The following is a 16,060-nucleotide window of genomic DNA, read 5'->3' as shown; positions in this document are numbered from 1 at the left end:
TAATGTTTTTGTTAGCCTATCCAGTTGAAGCCACTAGATGCGGCGCTGCTGCGTTGTTCATTAAAAAATATTGCGGAAAAAGAGAAAACATCAATCTTGTTTACATCAAAACTGAAACCAAGCCGTTCACACAGAACACATATTTCGCGCATTTTCTAGAGGGACATCTATAACCGTTGCACTCGCGTCTCGCACAAAGGAGCCGCATGATTAGAAAGCCATGTAAAATTAATGTAAGTTTAACTTTGAAAAAAACATATATCGAGCCTTTATGGCGGGTTTTTCCCCATCCCACTGCATCTCATGTTTTGAAATGAAAAAATGTAGTCTGTGTGATTTGCTTTCGGCCCTTTGTATTAAACTATGCATACGTACATGATGCTGTTTTGTTTATAGTTGTTTAAGCAACTTAATTATAATTGGTTTATAAACATTATGCACTTTTTTGACAGATATGCTTTGAATAAACGTGCATTAGTAATATTTTGCTTGATGCGCCCTCTTGTGGCCTTAGGAGAGAAGCCAAAAGCTTTTCTTCACCGTAACTGAAATTATGCATTTTAAATTCGAATATAATTCGAATTTGGTAATATTTAAGTACAAACTTCGAATTTAGTTTTTCAGCCATTTTGACAGCCCTATTGTACGTTGAAGATAAAGGTGTAGAAATACACGTGTTTGATGCTGTACCTGGTTGCGGTAGCAGCTGTGGTACATTGAAGCCAGTCTGTGGTGGATAGTGGCTGCTCTGTACTGGTAGAGCGGCTGGCGAGCGGACTCCGTCTGCAGGTCGCAGTACCTCAGGGACTTCATCATGGTCTCAGTGACTTCTCTTTCGATCTGAAACACGGTACGCTCATGTCAAGTGGAGTTCATCATTTCAACAGTGTGTACAGACAGAATGAAGTATGTGTGTGGTACCTGCTCCTGTGCTTTACGGGACAGTGGTGCGTAGTCCTGGAGGAGTGTGGCCAACGTGAAATACGTTGTAGAGAGTTCCCAGTTAACAGAGTCCCAGACGGCTGAGTGACTCTCCCGGCAGCCCAGAGACTTCAGCGCCCGCTGATAGTAATCTATCGCCTATTGATGGAGAGAGAGAGAGAGAGAGAGACGGCTACTGTGATGCAGCTACAACGACAATGACCTTCTTCCTGGTCTTATTATGGATGATGAATTTTACACAAATTAATTTAGCAGACACTTTTATCCAAGGGACTTACAAATGAGAAATTACTACTACTACTACTTCTACTACTAATTATAAATATTAACAATTATACTATTATTATTATTAAATATTAACAATCTTAAAATAATAATCTTAATATAATTTAATATTATAATCTTAATATAAGATGCTTATCCAAGGGATATACAAATGAGAATGTATTATTATTATTATTATTATTATTAATTAATATTAATGATCTTTATATAATAATCTTAATAAAAGACACTTCAATCCAAAGGATATAAAAATGATAATGTATTATAGTATTATTGTTTCTCTTGTAGATACAACATCTTATATTAAGATGGTTATATTAAGATAATATTTAATAATCATAATAATTTCTTATTTGTACATCCCTTGGATAAGTGTCTTACATTAAGATTATTATATTTCTGTCAATAATTAATGGCACTTCATGTCCAAGACTGTATGTATGACTAACCTTGTTGTAGTAGAGGGCCTCTTCCGGTGAGAACTCGCCGCGGCTGTGCTCTGATGTCGTGACGCAGTGAGCCTGAGCACAGATACGCATGAGTCGACCGATGTTACACAGCAGCAGGGCTGTGTTCACAGAGTCTGAAATCGCATTGAAATCCTGCATGCCCTTCTCAAAACACGAGAAACTCTTCTTCCACAGCTCCTCTACTACTAATTATAAATATTAACAATTATACTATTATTATTATTAAATATTAACAATCTTAAAATAATAATCTTAATATAATTTGTATTCAACTACAAGAAAAATGAATAATAATAATAATAATAATAATAATAATGAATAAGAATAATCAATCATTGAAATCCTGCATGCCCTTCTCAAAACACGAGAAACTCTTCTTCCACAGCTCCTGCTCGGCCATGCACACACTCCTGTGCACTGGACACAGAAAAAGCTATACTTCACAAACAACTCTCGAGCTATTTGTCGAAGGATTTTCGACAAACCACCCCAATGTTTGTTATTAAAGTCTAACAGAAACCCAAGAAGCCCTCACCTTCTTGTTTCTCTGCCTGCATGGCCGCGGCCTGGTTCATATAGAAGACGCCGATCTCGTTGCGGATGTTACCGAGCCGTTTCAGAACCTGACCCAGCTGCTCCTGTCCCTGGTCCTTGAGAACTCCTGAGGTCAAAAGGTCATGGGCGGCCTCGTAACACTTGCTGCTGATGATCAGCTGGTACTCTGGGTCTGAGGCCAGATCAGTGGCCATGCTAAAGGCTGAGAGAGGAAAAAAATATCAATATTCAAATGTTGTAAGACAATGTCTCTTCCAAGAGTTTTAGTATCCAAACCATCTCCTAAGAACAGTGAAATCTCATTTGTCCAGTGAAATCTCATCAGCTGCAACCATTTTATGATCTCTTCAACAAAAGAGTGTGTGATCTAGCGCTTAGACCTTGGCAGGAGCTCTCGCGGTGCAGGCAGTGGAGGATCTCCTGGTCATCTTTAGTCTGGTAGTTGTACTCCTCCAGATACGCAGCTCTGTTTGAGGCATTCTGGGCCAACATGAGCTGAACATCTCCACACAGAGACAGACACTGGCAATGGAACAGAAGCACCTGTGGGTGGAGACCACCACTTATGGAGCAATACGCATCTATAGGGGGAGAGAAAGCACATATCAATCAAGTTTGAACAGATTAGCTCCAAATAAGGTGCTTAGTTAACGTTCTCTAAAATATATATTTTTAAATTACTGGTTTAATACGAACATGCACATGTGTAGAATATTCACTACTCTTCAAAAGCTTGAGGTTGGTAAGATATGCATAAATGTTCCTGAAAGAAGTCTCTTATGCTCACCAAAGCTGCAATTATTTGATCAAAAGTACAGTAAAAACAGTAATATTGTGAAATATTATTACAATTTGAAATAACTGTTTTCTATTTGAATGTATTTTAAAATAAAATTTATTCCTGTGATCCTAAGCTGAATTTTCAGCATCATTACTCCAGTCTTGTGTCACATGATCCTTCAGAAATCATTCTAATATGCTGATTTGCTGCTCGAGAAACATTTCTTATTATCAATGTTGAAAACAGTTGTGCTGCTTCATATTTTGTTAATTTCTTTGAAAATAAAAATCTTACTGACCCCAAACTTTTGAACAGCACTGCATGTCCTGAAGTTTTCTGACAATACTGAAAGCCGCTTGTTCTTACCGTGGCACTGCAGAGCCAGTTTGATATAGCGCAGTGCCCGTCCGTACTTCAGCAGGTTGGTTGCAGCATCTGACAAAACGTAGTATGCTTTTGACGCTTTCAGGAACAGCTGCAGTTTCATGCGGTGCTGCCATGTGCCAGGTAACATCCCGGAGCGTGTCGGCACCTTCAGCTCCTCGTTACACGGACCCACTGTGTAACCCAAGATGAAGAGGAACACAGTAAATAATCAAATAGTGGAAGAGAAATCAGTTTCTGAGGGATTGAATGGATGGGATGACTGACCTCTGTCCAGCAGCAGAGCGATCTCTTGCTCCACATCTCTGGCTCCGTTCTGACTCCGCTCCTCATATTTCAGAGGGATAGGTGTGCTGGGGTCGGCCGCAGGAAGGTCACTCTCTTTCTTTATGCTGCTGTCCACGGATTTTAAACTCTACAAACAAGGTGAGGTCTTGCTTTAGTGTTTTTGGATGGATGGATTAATGGATGGACAAGACAGAATGATGGATGGATGGACAGACAATAGATGGATGGATGGATAAGATAGAATGGTGAATGCATGGATGGATGGATGAGATAGAACGGTGGACGGATGGACAAGATGAAACAGCGGATGGATGGAAGAATGGCTGGATAAGATAGAACGATGAATGCATGGATGGAAGAATGGATGGATAGATGGACATGATGGATGGATGGAAGAATGGATGGATAAGATAGAATGATGGATAGATGGATAAGATAGAACAATTAATGGATGGAGGAATGGATAGATAGATGGATGGATGGATGGATGTAGCTTGACTATGGTTATGGTTAGTGAACAAAGAATGTTAATTTCACAGTCCACAGAACTAAGAAAAAAGAAAATGCACATGAACAAAAATATGAAAACAAATATTAATCTTGTTCTCTTACCTTCAGAACATAGCTGAGAACCAGTCGGCACTTCTCCTCCTTGTCTTGTGACACCGGAAATGCATAGTTGGGCTGGAAGGCAACATAATGCTAATAATATGATACATTGGTAATTACGTCAATTTATTGTGCAAATTCATGCAAGGTGGAAAAAAGTACATTTACAAACTTCTAAATAGACCATTTTAACTTCTACTATACATCAGGCAGCTTATATTCAATAATATTTGTGTGCAAATGAAAAAAGAACTCAATCTTCAGCTTGATCTCCTACTCTAATCTGATGTGTGCTCTTGTATTTCTCTGGAACCGACAGCTCCCTGACAGACTTGATGATGGCCACGGCTTTGGAGTCATCCTGCGGCTCAGAGGAGGTGCTGTAGGAGCAGCTCTCGTCTTCCTCTTCCTCCTCCTCCTCCTCTTCATCACTGTAGCTGTCTTCAGATCCCCCGCCCCTCAATGACTCCCCGTCCTCGTCCTCACTCACGTCATCCAGCTGAAACAGCTCTGCCAGCATGTAGTGAGCCGAAGCGATAATCTACACCAGCAAACAGAAGGAAACATAAGAAATCATGCATCAGCTCAGGAAATTAAAGTAATGTAATAAAGCTACACACCTGTGGATGTCGCTCCTCATCCAGCAGTTTAATACAGTTGAGCAACAGAGTTCTGATGGTCCCATAGTTCTTCCTGTTTTGGCTCTTCTTTAGAATCATGTTGCTGGCCACTCTGTCATTCAAAACAGCAAATAGATTTGTTTCTAATGCTTACTGGGAAACTCAGGCAACAGAATATGAGAAAGGTAGTTATGAATGTAAATCATACTTGTAGAGAAGAACTGCTACAGGAAGTGTGAAGGGATTCTGGCATTTCTCCTCTGCCGCTTCCTCACATAGAGTTGTGAGGTCATACAGCTTCACGATGTCACTTCCACTAGCTGGATGGAAAAAAACAGACAGACATCAGCGATTGAAGAAGTGACTTTAGATGAAGCAGTTTGAAAGCAAACTAAAGAATGTCAGCCGCCCACCCTTGAAGAGCCAGTATGTGTGTCCTTCTTTGGTACAGTTGGATTTCAGGAATGACAGGATATTCTGTGCGATGTCTTTCACAACCCGCGTCGAGAACGTGGAGTTCTCCAAATCCGGGATGTCCTCTGTCTTTATCATTTCATATTTCTGCAAATGAGATGAGAGTTATTAGGAATTTGAATATTATAGTACATCAACATGTACAAACCTATTTAATAATCACCAAATCATCTTACCTGCACAATGCCATTGACGTGAAAGCACATGACCAGCTCTGGTACGTTACACATCAAATTATCCAGCCAGTAATCAATTCCTGTGAGAACGTTGATTGGTTTGTTGTTGTCCCTGTTAAGAAAAAAAGTGTCGTATTTAAAATAAATATCGAAAATAATTCAATATAGGGTTATTTATAGTACAGTACATAATATACATAGCCATTCAAAAGTTTGGGGTGCTCAAGAAACATTTATTATTATTATCAATGTTGAAAACAATTGTGATGCTTTATATTTTTGTGGAAACTGATACATTTTTTCAGGATTCTTTGATGAATAGTAAGCTCAATAGAACAGCATTAATTAGATTTTTGATAATACTATAAATGTCACTTTTGATCGATTAATGCATTCTCGTTGAATAAAATGTTTTTTTTTTTGTTTTTTTTTATCTTACTGGCCCTACATTTTTAACTTGAGTCTATATAGAGGGTACAGCCTTCAAATGTAACTAATATGGAAATAATTCATACCCAAATAAATATATATCTCCTAAAAAATTTAAAACAAATGTAGAACTCTAACCTGAGTCGTAGACTGACTGCTGGGTAGCGACCGCCTCCAAATATGGGCATATTTGATCCCACAAGCATGTGGATGTCCTCAAATGTCCATAGAATATTCCGGACAAAGTCGTTCCTCAAATCCTGAGACAGTGAGAAAGATAAAGAAGAAAATACAAATACATATGTATTGTGATGTACAGTGTGGTTCTGATTTATAATGGAAGCTAGGGAATGTTAGGTAAATGCTATTACCTGGCTATTTTCTCCTTCATTGAACAATGTGGGCAGATTCTGCTCTTTGGGAACTGAAGACACGTGACCTAAAGCGTATGTGTCCACCTGCTCCTGAAAGAGACGAGTGGACAAGATGATTCAGCCTTAAAAACACTGAGAGCACATGACATGAGAAATGAGAAGTAGAGGAAAGGCTGACCGCACCTCCTTGGGTATCGCAGACTCCTCGGATTCAGTGGTGGAACTGCTGAAGGTGGCAGGCCAAGACGGTCCTTCAGCCGCCGTCCCACAACCCTCCTCTGCCGCCTGCTCTGTATCTGACGGCACGGGCACTGCAGTCCCATCACTGTTAATACTGAAGCACAGAAGAGTATTGTGAATGTAAATTATGAAATCTGTACTGTCATGGGATGGCCATCGTGTAAAGTCAATTCTCACCTGTAATACAGAAACTTTGAGAGGATTGCCTTCTCGTTCCAGTGTTCTTTACTTTTCTTCTTTCTTTGCCACTTTTGGTCAATGAGACGCTGGTAAAACTCCTTCAGCCACGTCCAGTCACCAGTCTACAGGGCAGTCGCAATGTCAGGTTAATGCTTATGATGGCATAAACACTCCTTTCGTACATAAAAACACTTTGAACAGCATAAATAAAGGTTTTCCTGCTATATAATTCAGTATTTTGTTTGTAGGTTTGGGGAATAGCCACTAGAAGGTTAAATTGAGATGCATTTTGGGCTCCTTAACAAAATACAATACAGCTAAGAGAAATAAGGTGACTATTTCCGGTTACCTGTGATGACCTCATGAATAGTTCCTGAATGTCGAGTTCATCTAGCAGTAGCGTGCTGCCGACTCTGTGAACAGCCATGCTGACATGAGATTTACTGTAGGGGATCTTCAGCAACTTCTTGATGTTCTGTTTAGATTAAGAATAAACAAGAAAGTAATAAATAAACCGTTCAAAATTTAAGCCCCCGGTTTCACAGACAAGGCTTAAGCCTAGTCCCAGACTAAAATGCATGTCTGGGTTGTTTTACCTGAAAGAAACCTACGCTGACATATCTTAAAATGTCTGTGCTATTGTTTTGTCTGAAGATGCACATGAGTAATGTTATTTTCTAAGGCACATTATAAAATATCCTTCAATGTTCTAATTGAACTATGGCCTAATCCTGGCTTAATCTAAACCCTGTCTGTGAAACCAGGCCTAGGTCTCTTAGCAAGCCAGCATTTATTTTATTTAAAAATAATTATAAATATAAAAAAAATAAATAATTAATATATCTGTTGTAATTTATTCCTGTGATCAAAGCTGAACTTTCAGCATCATTACTCCAGTCTTTAGTGTCACATGATCCTTCAGAAATCACTCTAATATGAATGACATTTCTTATTATTATCAATGTTGAAAACAGTTGTGCTGCTTAATATTTTCGTGGAAACTGAAGAACAAAAGAACAGCATTTACTTGAAACAAATCTTTTGTATCATTATAAATGTCTTTACTGTCACTTTTGAACAATTTAATACATTCTTGCTGAATAAAAGTAGGCCTATTAATAATTATTAAAACACAAATCTAATGTAAATGTAAAAATATAAATGTTCACTTATATTATCTAATATCATTATACTAAAATATGTGACAGCAGAGTGCTGTGATCAACCAATCAGAATCAAGTATTCTAGAAAGCCATTTGAATTTAATAATTTATCATGTCATATGAAGAAGAGCTTGTATTCACAAAACAACAGACCCACCTCTGAATCAGAAACAACATCAACATCATCACCTATACAATCGATGAAGTCGTACGCCATCCCAAAACTAGAGTGAACAAAGAAAACACAAAAATGCATGGAAAGATCAGCATCACTGCCATATGTACATTTACATTAAACGTAAAGTAAAATGTAATACATTTGAAATGTAGAGCAGTAGAGCACTGACGCTCGCAATGCCAAGGTCATGGGTTCGATTCCCAGGGAAAGCAACGGAAATGGAACATAAGTCACTCAGGATAAAAGCACAACCCTCTACATTGCGAGCAAATCACTCGCATATGCGACTAAATCTTACTCTGGGCGACTAAATAATGTCTAACATTAGCCATTGGCTAATAAATTCTTAGATTTTACACGCCAGTATGTGTGTGAGAGGTGTTCAACACAGATTTTCACTCGATAAACACGCTGACTGAGCGCTTGAGAGTTTCGCTCTCCGTCAAGCGATCTGTACTTGGATGCGCTCAATGGATCATGTCATGTACTCAATGGATGCGCAGTATGTAGCACGCAGCGCACCTGTATTTGACGCACCGTAAACTAGTGTGAAGGCACACGCCTCGCCGTCGCTTTACTGATAGCGCCGTGTTTCTCACACATGCAAAGAGAGAGAGCGAGAGTCTTGCATACATAACTATCTGTATATAAAACCAATAGAAGTCTATGTAATGTCCCCATTTAGATAGCTAAGTAAACGTGTGTGTGTATAAAATAGTATATCAGTCTGGCGAGTAAACAAAAAATTTTACTAGCCAATGTCGATTATATTGCCAAGGTGTGCGTAGAGGGTTGTAAGCATCTGCCAAATACGAATGTGAAATAATAGAGATACCTGGAGAAGGGGTTGCTTTTCCTGCTGGATCCGAGTACGGTGGTCCCGGCAGTGCCCAGCTGAGGATTTTCCCGCAGCCAGTTTGCTGGTGGCAGCTTGAGGTCGGTCTTCTCCTGTAGTAACGCATAGGAGGAGGAAGGCGGAGCGGCTGAGTACTTCACTACTGCACGACTCTTCACTTCATTGTTGCCCAGACAAATCATCTAAAATCACAAATATTTTTGCTTTAGGCAAGGCAAGTTTATTTATATAGCACATTTCATACACAATTTAGTTACTGCTTTGACATGACTACTGAAACTAAGGTCTGTCTCCAGAATCACACCAAGATTCCTGACTTGATTTTTAGTTGTTAGACCCCTAGAGTCAAGGTATTAGTTATTTTAAATTGTATCCATGTTGTTATGTGATTTGTGTTGTTATTTGAGACTATGCTTGTTCTTATGTAATTTTATTGTGATATTGTGAAGCACTTTGGGCAACCTGGTGTTACATTAAACTGTGCTATATAAATAAATAAACAAATATTTTACATACAGCTGTTAGGTTGTAAGTCACCATTCATCTCAATAGGCCTGAACATCTTTGAACTCCTGATTGGAGAACAACCCAGCCACATTTCCGTAAATACAAAGCAACATGAACACATGATTGGTGCAACAAGACAGTGTGAAACGCTGCAGTATGTGACTGAGTGTGTAAAGACAGTGTCTTATTATGTTGCATTATTATGTTACAGTGCTGCAGTGACTCAGACCTGTTTGTTGTCTTCAGATGCTGTGCTGCTCTGATCCTCCTCATGTCTGGGATCTGAATCTGTCTTCTTATCCTGAGAGCTCATATTCACCACATTCATCCATCCAGCCAGAAGCTCCACAAAACGACGAATTACACGAAGGTAACGTTCAAAACACACAATCACTGATTCTTTCACTTATAGACTGTAACTGGTCATAACTACTACTGGACCACACTGCAGACCATGTTGCATTACATTTTTCGCTGTTTTATCTCAAATATGGATATGTGTGTCACATGCAGAAATCTGTCAGATCGCTCGATAACTCTCAGATGACTACAAAAAATAAAAAAACAACGCTGTTTTCTGAGGAAAGTCTATTAAGTCTGTCATTCGGCAGCTTCAGCGATCACTCCAAACTTACTGTGTCTCTCACCCGGAAGTACACGTGACGTCAGCAACGCTAAAGGAGTGGAAAAAGGTAGAAATGCTCTAAAAGTGTTACTGTGTTTTTGACTATAATACTACACATACTTTTCAACACATTAATATAAATATGTTATGTTTTTAGAATATATAGGTTATATAATTTAATAAATATTCATACATTTCGGTTTATTTGTATGTATTAGATTTTTATATAGTATATAAATAACACATTTTACGGTATTTAACACTAAAATAGTTAGATTTATTTACCTAAATAATTAGATTTTGTATTTATGTGTTTTTTTTACATGTTATAGTTTTAGATTATTATATTAATCCACGACATTTTTATATATTGAATGTGATTATTGAAATTAATTATATATATATATATATATATATATATATATATATATATATACATTTATTACTATATTATACAAATAGATAATAACTATATTTATATATTATTTTAAACGTTTCTTATCATATTATAATATTATTTTAAACTAGTATATCCGCATATTGCGTGTTAAAAACGCATATATTTATTGTTGTTTGTTTTTAGTGCTTTTTATGAACAGCGAATGCGTTCTGTTGCCATGGTTACATTCTCACTGTTTGCTCTCGTTCACCTGCTTTAGTTAGTAGTAACTTGAGTTATGGGTTTATTTTAAATTCATGCAGTGACAATGAGTAAAGGAGGCAAGAGATACTTTAATAAGAAGAACAAGGGTGGAAACTGGGTAAGATATCCACACTTGTTTAACTAGTCTATAGCCCTGTTAAAGGTGAATTTTACATTGCTCTTGCCTAGTTCTTTCTTTCTTTGTTTCTTAACTGATTTATTTATCAATGTGCCTGCGCATATTTTCCAGGTTATTCACACTGGTGTGTCACAGACTGGACAAACACGAGATCTGTGTACCAGCACAGGTTCAATGCTGGCACGTGGAGTTCCTCAACCCCTGACACAAGCAGAAGAGAGGTATCCCAAAATATTCATCAATCCTGAAAAGGTTAGCTATTGCTATTAAAATAAAGTGATATTTTACACTATAATATTTTGCATGTATTTCATATTCAGATTATTGCTATAACTACAAAGTTACAGCCAGTGCTGGGGAGTAAAATTCCAAAAATGATATATTATATTAAGTATTAGATTATTAAAATTATTTTAAAATGCTCAATCAGACTACAGTTACTTTTTTATTCATTGTATGATTACTTAATGGCAGTAAGTTATTAATAATAGCCTAATAAAACTTTTTTTTTCCTATATGTTTCGAAATAGCTACTAAAATTATAGCTACTAGCTATAATTACATGGAAAATTGAGAGACCACACAGCATAAACCAAAAATACACATATATACATTTTTTTAATTAAATTTAATGAAAATATTTTAAATAATTTATTTTCAAATATTGTTACATATTTAATTATTATTATTATGTTAAAATATTTTAAATAATTTATATCTTTTAATTTAACATTAATTTATCAAGATTTAATGAATTCTTAGCTTTTCAATTTATGAACCCCTGTATTTCTTTCACAAACCCCAGTTTGGGAAGCCCTCATGTAATGTAATGTTATGTTCAATGCAAAAGTAATTAAAAAGTCAGATTATATTACCTTAAATGTGTAATGTAATTGACTGCATGACTAACTAAAAATGTCTTAATGTAATCTGTATTCAGCAATGTCCATTGACTACAAAAAGTATTTCATCCAGCACTGGTTACAAATAGCAAATTTCTGGAGGAAATAATTTTTTACTGTACTGTAATCATCTTGATTCATCCTTACTGTATATGAAGAAACATTCTCATGTTGAGGCTTTCTATGGCAGAAAACAATGTGCAGAGAATATCCGTTGTCAGTGCATGATAACTGCACAGCACTGCAGCACACTATTGACGTGTATGATCAGGTGAGTTCATCATTATGATAAACAGTGATTTTATTTATTATATCTCAAATCTTTATACCCATTTCACTGTGTATGTGTTCATGTGTAAAGGGTTTCGGCCGTAAGAAATGCCTTGATGAGCGTCGCCAGCATAACTCTCATTTCTACCTGTGCCATTATGATGACATCTTGAGTCCGGTTAGCACAGCAAAGTGGGACCACTCAGCTCGAACCGACTTCCTGCCTAAACAGGAAACGGAGGAAACGGAGGGCAGAGAAGACACACTCAGAAGACGCTTCCCCAGAGATCACTCAGCGAGGTCTCAAATGAACGCTAAGGCTCAGGCCGGGGAGTGTTTTATGTGGTTTGGGAGGGATGACTCTAACCAGCACACTCCACTAAGTGTACTAGCAGTCGCCAACCTCTCATTAACCCCCTAAATAAGACAATCAGAGATGACCAGACTGCAATCGATGTTTGTGACTCTAAGCATGATGATACTCTGTGGGAATTTCCCAGCAAGTGTGTATTGTCTGCTTTAACCAGCAGAGGTCAGTGTCCTTTTTGTCTGTCTATATGTCACTCAACTGGCATCACTCAACAACAGCTTTGCAGTGCCACAAATTCTGAAATCTATTTCATTCTGTAAAGAGTATCAGTGTTGAATGCTATATACTGTATACTAAGAAAAAATAAACATTTTCATCTTATAAAAAAGAACTATTTATTAAAGGTTATTTATTAAGCTTGTTGTATTTCTTTTAAAGGGGTGGTTCACTGTTTTTTTTCTAGGCTTGATTGTGTTTATGGGGTGCAGTCTAACGTGCGAATTTAAAAAACGCATTACTTTTCACATAATTTACCTCCACACTGCTCTGTCCCTTCTCTGAGAAACAAGCTGATCATTTCCTTCTTGTATGAAGCCCCTCCCTCAGAAATAGGTGATGGGCTCTGATTGGTTAGCTAGCCCAGTGTGTTGTGATTGGCTAAACCGCCTCTAGTGCTCGTCAGTTTGAGCCCGATTGAGAAGCAGAGGATATTAGTGAAGAGGATCGTGCAGAACCTGTGCAAGCACGGCTTTTAATGGTAGGCCTATGTTTTTTGTTTGTTGTTTTCTTATACTTTTAGATACGCTGTTATTTGTAAATGCTACTGCTTATGTTAGCTTTTAATATACGGTTTTATCCTGATTAAATCCTTAATACAGTACGGCAACTGCACGCGGGTCCATGTTTAACGCTTCTCATAGCTATGTGAAAATAAGTGTATAATTGGAACAGTTCATTGTTGGAGATGAGCTGAATGAGAGAGAGAGCGAGAGAGAGAGAGAGAGAGAGACGAAGAGCAGGGGGATGCGAGGAACAGTATTAAGAACCGTTGCTTTAGAACATTGATTTTGAATCTTGTGAATCCATTAGAATCGTTAGAAGACAGAATCGTGATTCATATATGAATAGAATTTTATGTGCACCTTTAGTTTTCTCTTCCTCTTCTCTAAAGCAGCGCAGCTTGGCCTTTTCCCGAGGGCGGGGTTTTTCTGCGTTTGTGATGTCACGAACCCGGGAAGTAACTTGTTGTAGTCCCTACCAGCCGTTTTTGTAGGCATTAAACTGCCATAATTTTAAAAGACGATATCTCCGTTTGCATTGAACTTTCAGCTTCGTAATTTTGCAGATATTGTTTATGCTCAAACAGCAACATTACACACTAACTAAGGTTAAAAAAGTGAAATCGCAATGAACCACCCCTTTAAGTATCAACCTGGTCTCAGACTATATGTATAAGAACAAACTTGTCTCAGAAATACATAACTGTGACAATTGTTAATTAGGAATAATTTGGAATAATTTGATGAGAAATAGTCACATTGACTTATTGACATATTGACTTTTGATTGGAATCTTTGGTATTTCAGCAATTTAAAAATATACATATTTTCTCTGAACTCTTATGCTAGTAATTATTAAAATAAATTATAATATTAAATATTATGTAACTATTAGGGTCTCTTTTGCTGTGAAATAATTGAATTTTCTCCTTCATTATTTTACTTTCTTATGGGAATCAGGGTTATTATCATTAAATAAAACCATAAAAACCGTTACTTGAAATAAACGTTAACTGAAACAAAAATAAATTATTGAAATTATTTTATTTCAGCTAAGGGCAACATTTCTCATTTTTGTTCAGTTGAACTTGAAATATTAAAATAACTGAAGCTAATTAAACTAAAACCAATAATTAAAAATCACTTAAAAAACTATATAGACATATATTGTCTTTTTTTTTTAATTGTCAAAATACACAACAAAATTCCAAAAAATTGTAATAAATTAAAGTGAAAACTAATTTTAAAATATTATCTAATTCAAAATATTAACAAAAACGTTAATATTAAGGAGAATAGTACTAATGGGAATATTTATAACATCACAAAAATAAATTGTCTATACCTGATGTGGTTCAAAGTGAGAAACTGGGATTTGTGGGGATAAAAGCGCAAAAAAAAAAAAAAAAACTAAGTATGAGGTTTGGGCTAAAGCTCAGTATCCTGCCTTTGAAAGAGATTAAACAGTGAACGGCGTTACATTATCTCAGCTTCAAAGAGAGACCGCAAGATTGCCATCTTATTCTAGCAGGTGCTGCATTTGAAACGGCAGCTGTATCATAGTCTGTGCGCACCTGGAAAAGAGCAGCTAGGAGAATCCTCTGTGCTTTCCAGATTTCCTTTAACAACACGTCCAGATAGCAGGAACCAAGGGAAGAGACACAGAGGAATCGCTCTCTTTGTTTAACCCACATTTTGAAATGCGATCCAAGAAATTGACATCTAGTAATTAAGTATTTATTTCTTTGATTCACATTGCATTTCTTTCATAACCTATTCATGAATGATAAGCATGTTGCCATGGTGATGGCACAGAGAATTCTCTTAACATTGTCTGTTCCCTTAATATTGTCTGACTTACTCTGGTGCTGATTCAACTGATAGTCTTTGTTTTCTCAAATGCTAAACATTGATCTGAATATTATTTGTCTCTGCACTGACAGTTTATTGAAAGCTCATCGCAATTCTCACTGTTGAAAGACATATTGAAAATTAAATTGCAGGACACAAGATGATGGATTTGCTGAATGCAGAATAACCTTGCTGAGATCAAAGAATTGCATCTCATTGAGATTCATCTTTTATTGTACTGCACTTTAAAGGGCTCTGACACACCAACAAGCATTTGAGTTCTGTTAAAAATAAAATAACGTTTTCAATAGATTGTTAAATTTCCATTTAAACAAACCTGTTAGGTTTCTATGCCAACTAATGTTTTAATGACAAGGATTTATGAAAAGATAGTCAGATGTCAAGGTACATTAGAACATTAGAATGCATTATGAGTTAATAGAGTAGATTAATCAGCATAAATCATTTCTGAATTAAGAGCCTTAATTTAAGGGCATTCCATCCTAATCACTTCATTTCACTGGCCTCATTATAATTAATATTGCCAGATAATGAATTAATGAAACAATCTGGCATGTTTTACACGAGAGGTCAAGACAAATAATTTAGCCCATAGCCCCATACCACTCTACACTGATGAAATAATTAGTGCATCTTAAGCAGGCTGCCACATACAATAACACCACAGACCTCCAGTGTTAGTGTTATCTGTATGTACCAAGGGTCTGAGAGTAACGCAATTTCAATTCTCTGTGTATGTGCTGTACATGTGGAAGAATTGACAATAAAGCAGACTTGACTTGACTTGACTTGATCTTAACACTCTAATTAGCCTTTTTTCTAGACAAGTGTAAACAAATGCTTCTTTATAATGCAGAAATCTGCTGTCTAAACCCTACTTTTGATTTCCAGTCATTATAATTCATTGGGCATAATTCAGTTATGTTTTCTCCTAGTCAACAGCATCTTTTCCTCGACGCTGTTATTGTGAGATATTGCTCACTGTTGCCTCTCAGCCGCACATCCTTGT

The 16,060-nt window shown here is 36.9% G+C and overlaps 2 protein-coding genes across 2 annotated transcripts in view; one reads left to right on the top strand and one right to left on the bottom strand.

Moving 5' to 3' along the window:
• Positions 1–10,164, bottom strand: part of edrf1 (erythroid differentiation regulatory factor 1) — a 13,946-nt gene extending 3,782 nt beyond the window's left edge. Inside the window, exons 1-22 of the mRNA XM_016492021.1 lie at positions 9,741–10,164; positions 8,984–9,186; positions 8,128–8,194; positions 7,157–7,282; positions 6,805–6,929; positions 6,571–6,721; positions 6,385–6,477; positions 6,152–6,273; positions 5,585–5,696; positions 5,348–5,495; positions 5,143–5,254; positions 4,935–5,046; positions 4,592–4,855; positions 4,318–4,389; positions 3,685–3,832; positions 3,400–3,591; positions 2,633–2,833; positions 2,233–2,454; positions 2,063–2,114; positions 1,677–1,857; positions 922–1,080; positions 691–840 (exon numbers count right to left, since the gene is read on the bottom strand). Coding sequence (XP_016347507.1) covers positions 691–840; positions 922–1,080; positions 1,677–1,857; positions 2,063–2,114; positions 2,233–2,454; positions 2,633–2,833; positions 3,400–3,591; positions 3,685–3,832; positions 4,318–4,389; positions 4,592–4,855; positions 4,935–5,046; positions 5,143–5,254; positions 5,348–5,495; positions 5,585–5,696; positions 6,152–6,273; positions 6,385–6,477; positions 6,571–6,721; positions 6,805–6,929; positions 7,157–7,282; positions 8,128–8,194; positions 8,984–9,186; positions 9,741–9,839 — 3,111 coding nt within the window. The 5' untranslated portion in view covers positions 9,840–10,164. The remainder of the gene's footprint in view (positions 1–690; positions 841–921; positions 1,081–1,676; positions 1,858–2,062; positions 2,115–2,232; positions 2,455–2,632; positions 2,834–3,399; positions 3,592–3,684; positions 3,833–4,317; positions 4,390–4,591; positions 4,856–4,934; positions 5,047–5,142; positions 5,255–5,347; positions 5,496–5,584; positions 5,697–6,151; positions 6,274–6,384; positions 6,478–6,570; positions 6,722–6,804; positions 6,930–7,156; positions 7,283–8,127; positions 8,195–8,983; positions 9,187–9,740) is intronic.
• tex36 (testis expressed 36) lies at positions 10,164–12,555 on the top strand. Its single transcript, XM_016492033.1, has 5 exons — positions 10,164–10,203; positions 10,839–10,897; positions 11,030–11,170; positions 12,011–12,091; positions 12,182–12,555. Exons 2-5 carry the CDS (start codon positions 10,844–10,846, stop codon positions 12,509–12,511), a joined length of 606 nt encoding a protein of 201 aa, XP_016347519.1. The 5' UTR covers positions 10,164–10,203; positions 10,839–10,843; the 3' UTR covers positions 12,512–12,555.
• The last annotated feature ends 3,505 nt before the right edge of the window (positions 12,556–16,060 follow it).

This window comes from Sinocyclocheilus anshuiensis, unplaced genomic scaffold (assembly GCF_001515605.1).
Source record: "Sinocyclocheilus anshuiensis isolate Anshui unplaced genomic scaffold, SAMN03320099.WGS_v1.1 scaffold261, whole genome shotgun sequence".
In the NCBI taxonomy this organism is placed as follows: Eukaryota; Metazoa; Chordata; class Actinopteri; order Cypriniformes; family Cyprinidae; genus Sinocyclocheilus; species Sinocyclocheilus anshuiensis.
This window is presented reverse-complemented; position numbering and strand designations above follow the sequence as displayed.